This window comes from Elephas maximus, chromosome 16 (assembly GCF_024166365.1).
Source record: "Elephas maximus indicus isolate mEleMax1 chromosome 16, mEleMax1 primary haplotype, whole genome shotgun sequence".
NCBI lineage: Eukaryota > Metazoa > Chordata > Mammalia > Proboscidea > Elephantidae > Elephas > Elephas maximus.
In genome coordinates, this window is record NC_064834.1 from 51,837,686 (window position 1) to 51,851,285 (window position 13,600).

Below are 13,600 nucleotides of genomic sequence, written 5' to 3' on the forward strand. Positions count from 1 at the left end.
GGCCAGTCACAAGCTGAATATCCTTTTGATGTTCCCTGCCTAATTTTAATAATTCACCAGGATTTTTAATCTACCTATCTGTATTCATTCTAATATGAAAAGCACCTGCCCCCCTCAAGTAAAGCTGGCACTACAGAAAGACAGGTCTTGTTTATGGCTTCCTATACTTCCTAGGGAGCCCTGGTGGCATAGTGGTTGAGAGCTTGGCTGATAACCAAGAGTTCAGCAGTTCAAATCCACCAGCTGCTCCTTGGAAACACTATGGTGCAGTTCTACTCTGTCCTGTATAGTTGCTATGAGTTGAAATCAACTCGATGGCAACGGGTTTGGTTTTGGTTTGGTATACTTCCTGGCCTACCAGTACATACCCTGAAGGGCATATGTACCTCAATTTAAGACACACGGAGTTAGAGATTTTCAAACTCTATAGAAATAACTAAGTCTTCCTACTGATTTACTTTCTGATACTAAATGGTAACACCTGCTCACTGAAGAAAATCTGGGAAACTTAGAAAGGCATGAAGATGAAAATAAAAATTATCCAAAATCCCACCACCTGACAATTTTAAGTCATCTCTAAAGGGAAACCATAAAAGAGTTATAGATAGACATAGGGAGAAGGTGATCACAAATATATTAGCTTAAAACACAGAGGGAGTTTGCTCCCTTTTTAAAAGCATTTCTGTCCCTCTATAGACATTAAGGAAACCCTGGTATCCTGGTGACTAAGAGCTACGGCTACTAACCAAAAGGTTGGCAGTTCAAATCCACCAGGCGCTCCTTGGAAACTAAGGGGCAGTTCTACTCTGTCCTATAGGGTCACTATGGGTCCAAATCGACTCGAAAGCAATGGATTTTTTGGTTATAGATGTTAAAGGCTCTTTCATAGGCTTCAATATGTTATTTAGGTCATTTAAAAAATACCTTGCACTTTACATACTTCTTCTGATACAATTCAATGTATTGATTATACTCTAGAAATAATTTGGGCCTTGCTTGCCTTTCTCTCCCTAAAGCTCTTTAGGGTAGTGATTCCCAAATGAGATTCTTGGACTAGCAGCATCAGCACCACCTGAGAACTTTTGTTAGAAATGAAAATCCTCGGGCTTCACTCCAGACTACTGAATCAGAAACTCTAAATTAGATGACATTTAAGACTACAGATGGTAAGAAGGTGGGATGATTTAATTTAAAACTATCTTTTATTGAGCATGTACTCTGGGCCAAGTGCTATGTTACGTACTTTATATTCACTAATCCTAATCCTTACGATCTAACTCTACAAGATAGGTCTTATTACATGATTTTTATAAGTGAGGAAGCTAAGCTTGGAAAAGTCAAAAGCAGATGCAGCAATGCTGATATGTGATGTCAGGTCTGCTGTCTCTAAAGCCCATACTTTTTTCGATGACACCATAATGGCTCTTAATATGAAACACTTCCATTTACAGATAAGCCTGTGCTCAAATAATGCTCAGAAGAGAAATCCCCCTGGGTTACTGTCATGCCTATTTGAAAGATGTCTAAGTGATCACAGCTTTATGAAAAGAAACTTCATCTAAACTAAAGGGGGGCTGGTAAGCAAGAGGAAAGCTTACCTTGTTCCACAAGGCACATTTTTAACTTCATCAGTTTGTAGTGTTGTCTGGGGAGGGAAAAATATATCATCAATACTCAGGACACACATCTTCAAAGTACTTACTGATCCCAGGGGAAAACCTCTGATGACTGCTGAAAAGTAAGTATAGCAGAGCTCTGTAACAATTTCAGTCCCCAAAGATTAGCTACCAGAGGAATCGTTTCTTTTTGTATCCTGGTAGAAATGAAAGATTCGAGACAAAATGTTTTATAGTTAATGTTTGAATCAAGATGCACTAGGAAAGGGTTCAAATGCTAATAAGTAGAAACCTGTTCTTTCAGAGTCCCACATTTGCCTGGAGCTGGCCTGGGCATGTAAGCCAATACACTGCTTATCCAAGAGATACTACAGCTAGGACTTGCAATCTGAACTTTGATTCCATTGCTCATACTACTGTTTACACTGAAGATAAAAGATAACTATTATGTACTTCAAGCAGTCTATGACTCAAAGGTGCCCCCTGAACTCAACAGCAACCTTTCTTCTCTAAAGCTGTAGTCAATATTTTGGGTCAGGCCCTGGTGACCTCTCACCTGGACTATCAATTTTCCTTGAGGAAATGCCACCACCTGCACTGCTTTGTTCTAGTGAACCAATCATCTAGCGTTTGACTATCTTGCCCACATCACACCTTTGTTCCGATCCAGGACAACTCCCCGCTGCACTCTAAGGCCTCCAATAGGTGCCTCCAATAGCATCTAATGAGTGTATTCTGGACACACAATGCCTCATTTAAGCACACAGCAACACACCCTGTTACGGAATACAAAAGAAAAAGGAAACCTGGGGCCTGTTTGCCAAGAGCCCACAATCTAAGAGAGGAGATAAAATCCTTACAAAGAAACCTATCGACAGGTACAAAACAACAGAGTACAAACCTCTGTTAATGTGTTAAGTGATAGAGGGTAAAATCGCAGTTTGCGGAGCTCTCTGAGTTAAAGCGTTTATAAGCTAGGTCTACCAAAAACCAAACCAAACCCATTGCTGTTGAGTCGATTCTGACTCATAGCAACCCTACAGAATAGGGCAGAACTGGCCCAAAGGGTTTCCAAGGCTGTCAATCTTTCCAGGAGCAGAGTGCCTGCCACATCTTTCTCCTGCAGAGCCACTGTGTGGGTTCGAATTGCTGATAAGCAGCCCAGCACTTAACCGCTGAGGCACCAGGGTTCCTAAGCCAGGCCTAGAAATGGTGAAATAAGAACTGACATTTGAGGCAGAGCAACATCTTAAGTTCAGTAAATGTCCTATTCGGATACACAAAGTTGAAGACAAACTGTATGTATAGGAGACAGGAAGGTGACCAGCTTGCCTAGGGCGGATGGGGCAATTTAGATGAGCAGTGAAATTCTGAGAGGAGAACATGGTGGTACTAGGTAGAGTAGGACCCTAAATGTTGGCTGGGGAGTTTGGGCTTTCCCTAAGTCTACTTTATACAAAAAAAAAAAAAAACAAACCCAGTGCCGTTGAGTTGATTCCGACTCATAGCGACCCTATAGAACAGAGTAGAACTGCCCCATAGAGTTTCCAAGAAGCACCTGGCAGATTCGAACTGCTGACCTCTTGGTTAGCAGCCGTAGCACTTAACCACTACGCCACCAGGGTTTCCCTACCTTATACACTGTCACAAAATGAACCTCTCAAAATTATGTTCTTTACTTAATTCCCTTGCAAATACATGATATGGTTCTCATTATCCATCATAACTGGAAGCAAGAAAATCAGCTGGGATGCTCAAGTATTAATTTATTCAGGTTAATTTAGTAAGGCCATAGAGCTGTTAATTCAAGAGATATAACAGATGAAGGATGTGATAGTTCGTTGAATATAAAATTACAGGGGGGAAAAGGATAAAATATAACTAACTCTAGGGGTGATGGTAAACATTAGTGACATTTCTAGGGGAAGTGGGGGGGGAGACGGAAAGATGAGTTCAACTTATTTCCTTCAAAACATTAACCAAATGGAATTTCCATATTCCATACCCACTTTAAATATAATACACATTCATATTTAAATCTAAGGGATAGTCTCTGGTCAATTTTTGAATCAAGAACTAGGAAAGAGTTCAAATGTTAAACTTCAAGTTAATGCTCTATCCCCATGACTGTTCTTCTTTTATCTTAGAAGTTACTTTCCCAGCACAACAGAATACTGATTCTGAAAGCAAGTCTTTGGTTATTTTATATGTACTCTAAAGGTTGAAGGTTGCATATCATTTCTCTATGCATTCTTCTCTCTTACATGATACATGGGATTTCACATTTCCCAAGATGCTTCATATATATTCCTACCAATTACCAAGTTTCTTAAACCATTTATTTATATTGGGCTGTGTCTTGAATGCACTCCAAAAATTCCTAAAAAATGAATTTATGTCTCATTCTCTTAAGAACAATGTCTTAAAAGGGTTTTATTACTATAACTTCTCCTAGAATGTTACTATTTCACATATAAAGCAAGAAAGAACATTCCTAGTTTCACCAGCCCTAACATTCAGTTTTTTGTTGATGCAAAGTCTATTAGCTTACACTGAAATCTTTTTTACTAATTTCATTTATATCTCTTATGACAGTTTGTATATACACATTTAATATACATGTAACTGAATTCTTAAGTCTGTCTAATGTTTACTGTCTGTATCTCCTTTATATGTCTCTGCATGAGCTTTAAGAAGACACAGATTTACCTGGCTCTGAACACTCCAAAAAAGCCTCTTATATCTAAGGGTTTGATGCTGCTGCTGATAACATCAATACAGACTGTTTGGGCTGTTGGGAAGGTGAGGTCATGTAATTAAAATCCCTTTTTTTGCAGAGGAATGACTGAAGTCTACAACAGTTAAGTGATTTGCCAAAAGTCATGCAACCCATTGGTGGAAAAGGCAGGGCCAGAACTTAAGTCTCTAGATTTCTGGCCCCAAGTTCACCACACCACACTACTTCCTAAGAAATCACCTCAATGTAACAACTTCCGCCCTAAGTGGGAAGGCAGAAATTTAAGTGTGCAGCAACACTTGCCCCCAAACCTCCATAAGCATGGAGACTTTTTTGAAAGAAAATATACACGAAAACAATTAAAAAAAAAAAAAAGCATAACTAAAAGAAATAAGACCAAGGGCCAAAACTTATGAAACAGACATTAAGAGCTACAGGTGAGAAAAGGAGGGATGTGAAATGAGCCTAAAAAACGCTAGTAAGGTTTAGACAGGAAAAAAGAGAAGGAAGGAATGTAGGCAGATGGTGAGAGGTGAGCATGAACTAAGGCAAGAGTGAATAAAATAAACATGGGAAAACACAGAAATCAATCTCACGGAAGAACATCACATTTCTCTTCAATACACACATTCTGGCCCTAAGCCACCTAAAAGAAGACTAGAAGGAAACCTAGGGGTTTAAGTATTCACGATGACAGGAAGCATTAACTTAAATTACAAGGCTGAGATTAAATACAGAACAGTGGTGATTCAGTTGTAGGACTCTCGCCTCCCACACAGGAGACCAAGGTTTGATTCCCGGCCCGTGTACCTCATGTGCAGCCACCACCCATCTCTCAGTGGAGGCTTGCATGTTGCTATGACGCTGAACAGGTTTCAGCAGAATTTTCGGACTAAGACAAACTAGAAGAAAGGTCTGGTTATCCATATCCCAAAAATCTCCCAATGAAAACCCTATGAATAACACAGCCCAATTCTGTTGTGCATGGGGTCACCATGAGTCAGGGGCTGACTCAATGGCTAACAAAATTAAATGACATCTACATTTTCCTGAGTTCTGAAAAATCTGCAGCAAATGGTAAAAAGTATCTTCTGAATCCAAAAATTTATAATCACATAGAACTTGCAAAAGTAGTCACAGTCTAATTTTATTTTGTCATCTTGTGTTAAAAGATATGTATTTACTACGTGTCTCTCATGGTAAAGATACTCTTCTGGGTAATCAGATGCTTATTTCAAATATTCTAAGATGTTGTTAAAACAGAACATTCACTAAGGCTCCACATAAAACTGTGCTAACGTACTAGGCAAAAAACCTGAGACAGAAAAACTGTGTACATATAGAAATCCAGATTCTCCATGATAACAGTAGCCCAGGAGCCTGCCTCTATGGAAACCAAACAATGTTCTAAACCAAGCAGTCACTGGTTTGCATTTCTAGTTGTGTTCCCAATTCTGGCTCTTATTTTTAGAGCAGCAACAAATACTTAACAGAAAGCCTGCTGCATACCACTATAAAATAGAGACGGGAAAAGTCAAGCTTCCCAAGCTGCCTAGCTCATACTTCTAACGCATGTCAAGAGAGTGAGGTGGTTCATCACAACGTATGCTATGACAATTGTACTCTGAACTTTAGCTCCTCCGTTTAAGTAAATGCTACCATCTGCTTAAGCAATAAGGAAATCCATCTCCACCCACAAGTGTGGTAACTGCTCCTGTTACACCTGTCTATCCAGTGTGGGGGCTTCCCTAGGAATCACTCACCTGCACAGATCTGAACGTAGTAATGAAAGGCAACATGATATGATAGCCTGGTCCACTGGGGCTAGTTAGTAAAGCTCCTCCCCTGCAAAAAGATGTTTCAATTTGACAAGATTATAAAGAGAGAAATTCTCTAAATCTAAAATGCTAAAACAAATATTCACTCTTACTCATGCTACTGACCTAATAAAGCCTTACTAACATGAGTTATTCATGGTGAACAAGTGCTGCTCCCTAAAATACCTGCCACACCCCAAAAGGTGAAAAGATCAAGCCAAACTGCTGGATGTTACACCTTGTTTCATAAGCTGGACCAACTATACCTCTGGGTCTCCTGTACCACTGTCAGGTTTAAAGGATCTCCTTGGTCTTTAACCTTCTGAGAAATACTCGTGGAAAAAAGTTCCAAGGGCTCACAGTTTAATCATACATAAAGAGAGTCAGATGAGAACATTTAATCACCGGGTTGAAAAAAAGAAGACACAAACTTTCAAGGAAGGAGAAAATTTCTGAGGCTCGAGATTCTTTTAATCTATGTGCAATAAAACTAAAATACTGACTGTATAAAGTATATAAAAACAGGAAAAAAATTAGCATGGAAAGATGAATGGTAAGGGGGTAAGATTATAAGTAGACAGGATATGAACATGGACTTGTTCTCCAAACAAATGAATGTGAGAAAGCCCACCTCAAAAATTATAAAAAAGGAGGCATTTTGGGAGCAAATATTTTAAAAGTCCTACTTTACACAGTTAATAATAAATTCATAGAACTTAAAGTTTATTATTCTGAAAATATGAATAGGTTTGCAAAGAACTCATGACAAATAACTAAGGAGAGATGAAATATTTAAGGCTCATCCCTCATTCTTTCAGAGCCATACCCTGAATTGTGCTTTCCTTGGTTTCACTGTCAGGAAGAAAATGCTCAGCTAGACAGAAAATTGAATAATCTGTCATTTCTTATGCTAATATTGTAGTTGAAACTAGCTCCTCACACTGAAGACTGTTTCTAAGACTCAAGATGGCTCTAAAAGAAGAAATACCAAGTTGAGGGACAGATAAAAACAAGCAAAAAGTTGAAGCTCTTTTTGTAAACACCACTATCCCAATTTCTCCACAAATTGTCCTCTCTTACTAGTCTAAATCAAAAGGACCTGGTGGTAATTATGCTAAAGGAAAGGCTCTGCAAGCTCAACTAGACAGTAACATATTTCATACTATTCGTCTCAACTCGAAAAGTAAAAATAAGGTGGGAGGAGGGTGGCTCATCAATCCTGTTTATGTCCCTCAAGATCCAGGGATACAACAACTGCCATGGTCATCAAGGCCTCATAAGCGAGACACTTGAGGGCTTTAAAAGGAAAAATCCAAGAAACAACCATAAACAGGTCTGGATTCTCTAAACAGCATCTGTAACTACAAACTAAAAGTTTGTGCAGTTAGATGGAATATAACAATTTACCCATCTCATTGGTTACCGCTGGAGTAACTACTCACTGCCTGCTTGCCTTTCTACAAATAACTAAGTGTTGTATATGAAGAATAACAGCCAGGGGTCTAAATCTCTGCAACAAAATGTATGTAGGACGAACACTGTCAAACACCTGGAGGGTACCCTAAAAAGCCTGCTGCTGTTGCCCATACTTTCCCTTGGGCACTTCCTAGGACTGGGGAGCGCTCGCTCTTCAGGACGCTGCAGAGGGAACAACTTCTCCACTCTACTTTAAAGGAGTCCTCTTTCCATCTGCTCTAGAACCTGAACTGGCTGCACACGCCACTCACCTGTAGTACACAGCCAGGTGTCCTTCTTCGATCTTGTGAATGGAGGCATACAGGAGGACAACCACCAGCCCCACCACTGCAGCCACCAGAACCCGGGCTTGAGTCATATTCATCCTTGTTCCTCCTGGATGAGGGAGGGAAGGAGCCCCAGCCCCGTGAGTGACAGGAGCACCCCCTTCAGTGACCACCCTCCCGCTCGGAGACCAGGGGCGCGACCGCAGGCCGAGCTGGGGAGTCCTGTGCCCCTTTCCCATCATTTTTCCTTTCTTGTAGAGACCGCTTCCCCCTCCGCCCGAGGCGGCCCGTGGGCCAACCCGGGCAGGTGAGCGTCATGACACCCCCCCTCTCCCAACGGCTGCTCTCCCGCCGGAGGGCACTAACTGAGAAGGGGCCCGCTGCGGGCTCCGGAGGGAGGCCGACCCCCGGCCGCGCCTCACCGATCAGTGACGCATCCCCCCCCGCCCGCACGTGCAGCCGCCTCTCTGGCCGCGCCAACCGCCGCCACAGCCGGCCCCGCCCACTCCCCAGAAGTACGGCTGCGCGAGGACGCACAGCGACGCTGCCGCCAGCCCGCGGGCGGAGACGGGGAGCGGACGGGACAAAATTCTCCCAGCCGGCGGCCGCGCAATTCTTTCCGAGGTGGTCCTTTTCTGTGCATGGGTGGTGGTTATCTGCTCCGGAAAGGGGTGGAAATCGATAGTCTGGCTTAAGCAACAGTGCAGAGGAAAGGACAGGGGCTCTCGGATAAAGGTCTGACTCGTCAGTATGTTGTTGTGCGACAACCCGCTTCCTCTTAGTGTGGTCGCTGTTGCGAACTTTTGTGGTTTATACCGAGCCTATGTGGCAAGCACGTGCTTCAGGCACGGACCCTGCACTTGAGGAGCTCCCAGACTTGTTGCCAGTAAAGTGCTGAGGGCGTTCGATCCAACGGCATCATTTACTTACCATTAATTATTGTTTGAACACCTAAGCTGGTTCAGTGCGGGCTTTATGAAGGGCATCCAAGTCATGGGAACAGAACGAACTAGAGCAGGTTTAAGTGTGGAAGCTAGGACAAGAAATTGAAACGCTTGAATGCCCTTTTTTTTCTACTTGAAGGGGAACTGGGTGACTAAAGGACAGAAGGCGACACACTTCATTTTCATTTTTTTCGTGTTTTAAAATTTTGCACCATGTGCAGAAATTATTTGGTCAGTAAAAGAAGACAAGGGAAAACAGTAGATACACAAATGAGAGGGAATATGGGCAGCATGGAGTCCCTGGGTGGTGCAAACAGCTAACCTGCTCAACTACTAACCAAAAGGTTGGAGGTTCAAGACCACCTAGAGGTGCCTTGGAAGAAACGCCCAGTGATCTACTTTCAGAAAATCAGCCACTGAAAACCCTGTGGAGCACAGTTCTACTCTGACACACATGGGATCCCCATGGGTCTGAGTAGACTCCATGGCAACAGTTGTTTTTAAGACTAGCGTAGTAAAGAAGGTGGGCAATAATGGCGCAGGCTAGCAGTAGAACCAGAACTGGTCAAGGTGGCCTAGGGCTGGAAGGTCTAGTAACCTCCTGAACAGGGAAATATGGGAAAGCAGTGCTTTAGGCCAGTGACTCTGTGGAGACAGACAGAAAGCAAGGAAGTCAAGTGGTTAGGAGACTGAGCCCAGGGTTACCTCAGTAGTAGCAAATGGGAAGGAATGTATAGAATCCACTCAAGTCCTCATTAAAGCAAGCCCTCCCGGATAACTCTACCTTGTTACTTCAGTAAATGCACTTATCTTTATCATTAATTTGATTTTTATTACCTAGGAACCTCTGGGACCTTGTTTGTTCCTGATAAGTGGTATTTGCAGCACTTAGCTATTTTAACTCCAATAAAAGCACAAAGAATAAAAAATAACTTGCTCCAGCCACTATCTTTTCTGGATGCATTCTCATGGTTTTTCATATTGTTTGGTTTAGTGATAGTGGTATAAAAAATTCACAATTGCCATTCAAAATAAATTGTTCTCAACTTATACATCAAAAGCATACACCATCACTGTGGTGATGTCACAAAGACAGTCTATTCTGACTCACACCACCTGCCCATCGTGTGGATCAGGCTGCTCTAACATCATCCCAGCCACCATCAAAACAGCCCCACCCTTTAGCAAATCTTTTATCGACAATTACAATATTCTTTAGAAAATGCATGATCATTTACAAAAAACCTTTAACAACGCAATGTTTGGATGGCTTACAGTGTTCAAACTCCCAGATAACCATTCTTCTACTGTACTGCCTGTGTTAACTGTGTCTGATCTTGACATCTAGCTCATATCTTCCAAGTAACAGGCACTCAATAAATGTTTATTGATTAAAATTTTCTAGAACTAGGGGAGCAAGAGAGAGACTGCCTAGTGTAACATTTGATAGGGACAGAATTTTCATCTTTAGAGAGACAGTGGAACTTGATGACTAAAAGGATTTGAGAAGAATACAACCAACCCCAAGGTTTCAAACTTGGGTGACTGGGAAAAATGTCATCACTAGCAAAAATGGGGGCGGTGTGAAGATAAATCAGCTTTAGAGCAAGACGTGGGCATAGTTTTTAGACATGGATAGTGGTGAAAGGACATCTGAGGGGAAAAGACCATATTAAAGCAGCTACCCAATACTATTTTTTCCATAAGTCCTGTTTAATTCCTAAGTACAGTGAGAGTCTATATGTTATTCTGTGCTCTGACTCCACTTCATTCAACTTTCACATTTCCCAAATCATATTCAACAGTTCTATTATAGCCTGATTTTAATGAATGGAGACTCAAAAAGTAATTTAAAAATTATTTAATACACAAAGTTAAAAACTGTTTAGAATACAAAAGCATTTCACATTTTTTTTTAAACAAACAATACCTTCTAAATTACTTAAACAGATGTAGAGATCCACAATCCTTTATCTGAAACCCTTCAGGCCACATGTTTTAGATTCTGATTTTTCAAATTTTAGAAGGGTAATTCAGTGCATATATCATACCATGCCATATACTACATAACCCCCCAGCAGGGTCTGAAGGAGCACCCCTAATAATGAAAAACAAATTTCTGAGCAAAATAAATGAATATTCACACTAAATGGGATAAACAGATTCAATGTCAGTTCAGATGAGATTTATAAGCAAACGAGCTGTCAAAAAATTTAGGAAAAACCTTGAGTTTTCATAGATTTTTGGATTTTGGAATTACAGATAAAGAAGTGTAGACCTTTATAAATTTGTATGGCATGACATGAAAGGTTCTTTAAACAAATGACCCATTTTTACAAATGAAAAAACAGATAAGCTTTCAAATACATTATAAATTAACAGGTGTCTTCTCTGATATTATTAAATGTACATCTTAAATACATATACACACATAGCACATTTCTTATCAGGAATTATGACTAACTGGTATTAAAGGCACAGATGCACAATCCCTACTGTAGGAAAGGAGCACTGCCGAATGTGCAGTAAAATTGAAAATGGGATTAAGCCAACTCCTGATGCCAGGAAGAACACTTGTTGGGTGCAGCACAAGGAGGTAGGGTTTATTCTCCAAGAAGTCCAATTTTACTTATGAGCAGTCTCTTCCACAGAAACACAGGCAGACTCCTACTTAAAATGCATACAAAGATTTTCTTCTCTGTATACACAACCGCTTTTGGCCTTAGGCGCCCATAAGTTAAAACTTTAAAAGCCATTTTAAAACAAGTAACGTTTATACCGAGTTTGAAGACAAACGAATCACAACGATGCTCTTAAATAGTTGTAGTTATTTAAAAAAACCCATTGACTTTTATGAAACCTTATCTGTTCAGAGGTTAAAATTACTCAAAATCAAACCATTGTGCTTGTAAAATCACCAGGAGCTTTGAATCACGGCCATTTCTTCCATTGACTGATGTCTGAAGAGTAATTTCATGGCGTAAAAACTAACTCCAACATGTGTGTGCAGAGACAACTTCTGTAGGTTGTGGGCAGGGAACAAGTGGCAAGTCATTCTTTTAACCAACTCCAGTCAAGACTCTAAAACCAGGCATGAAAAAAGTTATAATAAGATGATGAATGTAAGTGACAGGAATATAGGTGTTCACTCTTGCAAATCTACTGTATGTTTGAACATTTTAGAATCCAAGGTGAAAAATGAAAAATACAAACATTACAATTAGAGTTTAGTCCACCTTATTTTCTGTTAATTTAAAAATATTTTCAAGAGTTTTTATGAATATTTGAAGTAAATAATTATTCTTAATGAAAGAGGAAACAAAGAGTTAACACTGAGACCAAATTTAGTAAAAGTTAATTCAATTAGCATTTACTACAGTTTGTCTAAGTTCTAACAAATCAATAGTTCATAGTAACCAAATCTTAAAATCAGCACTTCTATTAATTACAACTGTATTAACATTACTCATTTTACATGTAGCAGTTACTATATTTGAATTATAGAAAAATCCTGCCCTATCTTATTGGAGAAAATAGACTGCTAAACCAAAAAGGCACAAAACATTCAATTTCATTGGTCACATGGCAAAGAAAGCTCATCACTCATTTAATTTGACCAAAAATGCTACTGTTGAAGATTATTGATGACATAATCCTAGTATATTCTTGGGTGCCAGAAGATGGGGATTTGAGGTCCAGGATATTTCTTAAATGCTCTTTCTTCTGATGACTTCTATTCCCCATATGCATCCCGAGCACCAGATAAGGCTAACATGGAAAGTTAAACCCTGTGCACTCAACATACCTAAAACACACACCCATATCCACACAAAACTTACCATCATACTACTGCCCTGTTCCTCATTTGCTTCACGAATAATAGTGCTTAAATGGCCAAGACAATTCAAATTTTCTTCTATCATTTGTGCTAAAGTCTCCCTGTAGGATGAGAGATCAAAGCCTTTTCAAATTCAGCAAAGGGGCATACGGATTTCCTCTACTTTCTTGTTTTGCAGGTCAGGGTGATCACTGCCCTTCCTGCAATCTAGCACCCCAGTACAGCTGACTTTTACAGTCTTCTGCTTCCTCATCACCACCACCACCCTTTGCCCCGAGGCAGACACTGCTTACTACTCCAAGCTGCTACCTCTGCCCAGCTCTCATGAGAAGAAGTCCACTATAACTCCAATCTGATTTTCCTCTAAAATGTAAGTGGTACACTTATATAAAACCTTTTCTTCACCTAGAAAATGCTAACTGGGGAAGAAAAGAAAAATGATCCTGTGGCATAGATGAAAGCCCTCTTTTTGTTTCTGGAGTATTTCCATTCCTTTACAGTTGTGAAGACACCAGCATGCTTACTTCACAGACACAAATGTTAATGAAGATATAAGAATACAGTTTGTTCTGCAGAGATCAGGGAAGGTAAAAACAACAACAACTCTGGTTGGAAACTTTAGGTTGTAGCAGCAAAGAAAACAAGCAAGCTGATTCTTGAGAACAGCAGAAGAAAACAGTGTGACAGGGAAGCTGCCCAGAGCCAAGAAGTATCCCTGGAAGTTTCTATTTGACAGGAGACCCTGATTCTGGTTTCTATCCTCCATGCTGTCCTCTTCCATATGGCCTCTAACCTCTTCCTTTACAAACCCTCAGTGTCTACTAGAATTAGCTGTAGGCCACGGGTGGTAACCACTATTGGCTTAGAACTAAACTCTGATTCAGCTCTTACTCAACAGATGGAAAA

The 13,600-nt window shown here is 40.4% G+C and overlaps 2 protein-coding genes across 9 annotated transcripts in view; both read right to left on the minus strand.

Annotated features, from left to right (window-relative positions):
• The window catches only part of ERLIN1 (ER lipid raft associated 1), a 58,904-nt gene extending 50,492 nt beyond the window's left edge, over positions 1–8,412 (minus strand). For 5 of the 6 annotated variants that reach the window (XM_049855022.1, XM_049855023.1, XM_049855024.1 and 2 more), the window contains exons 1-3: positions 7,898–8,324; positions 6,117–6,198; positions 1,599–1,645 (exon numbers count right to left, since the gene is read on the minus strand). In XM_049855022.1, the coding sequence (XP_049710979.1) occupies positions 1,599–1,645; positions 6,117–6,198; positions 7,898–8,154 (386 nt within the window). In that variant the 5' untranslated portion in view covers positions 8,155–8,324. The other variant, XM_049855021.1, reaches the window with a different exon arrangement.
• Positions 8,413–10,726: 2,314 nt separating this feature from the next.
• The window catches only part of CHUK (component of inhibitor of nuclear factor kappa B kinase complex), a 43,875-nt gene continuing 41,001 nt past the window's right edge, over positions 10,727–13,600 (minus strand). For 2 of the 3 annotated variants that reach the window (XM_049855360.1, XM_049855359.1), the window contains exons 20-21: positions 12,696–12,795; positions 10,727–11,937 (exon numbers count right to left, since the gene is read on the minus strand). In XM_049855360.1, the coding sequence (XP_049711317.1) occupies positions 12,727–12,795 (69 nt within the window). In that variant the 3' untranslated portion in view covers positions 10,727–11,937; positions 12,696–12,726. Of the gene's footprint in view, positions 11,938–12,695; positions 12,818–13,600 lie in introns of those variants that run through there. The other variant, XM_049855361.1, reaches the window with a different exon arrangement.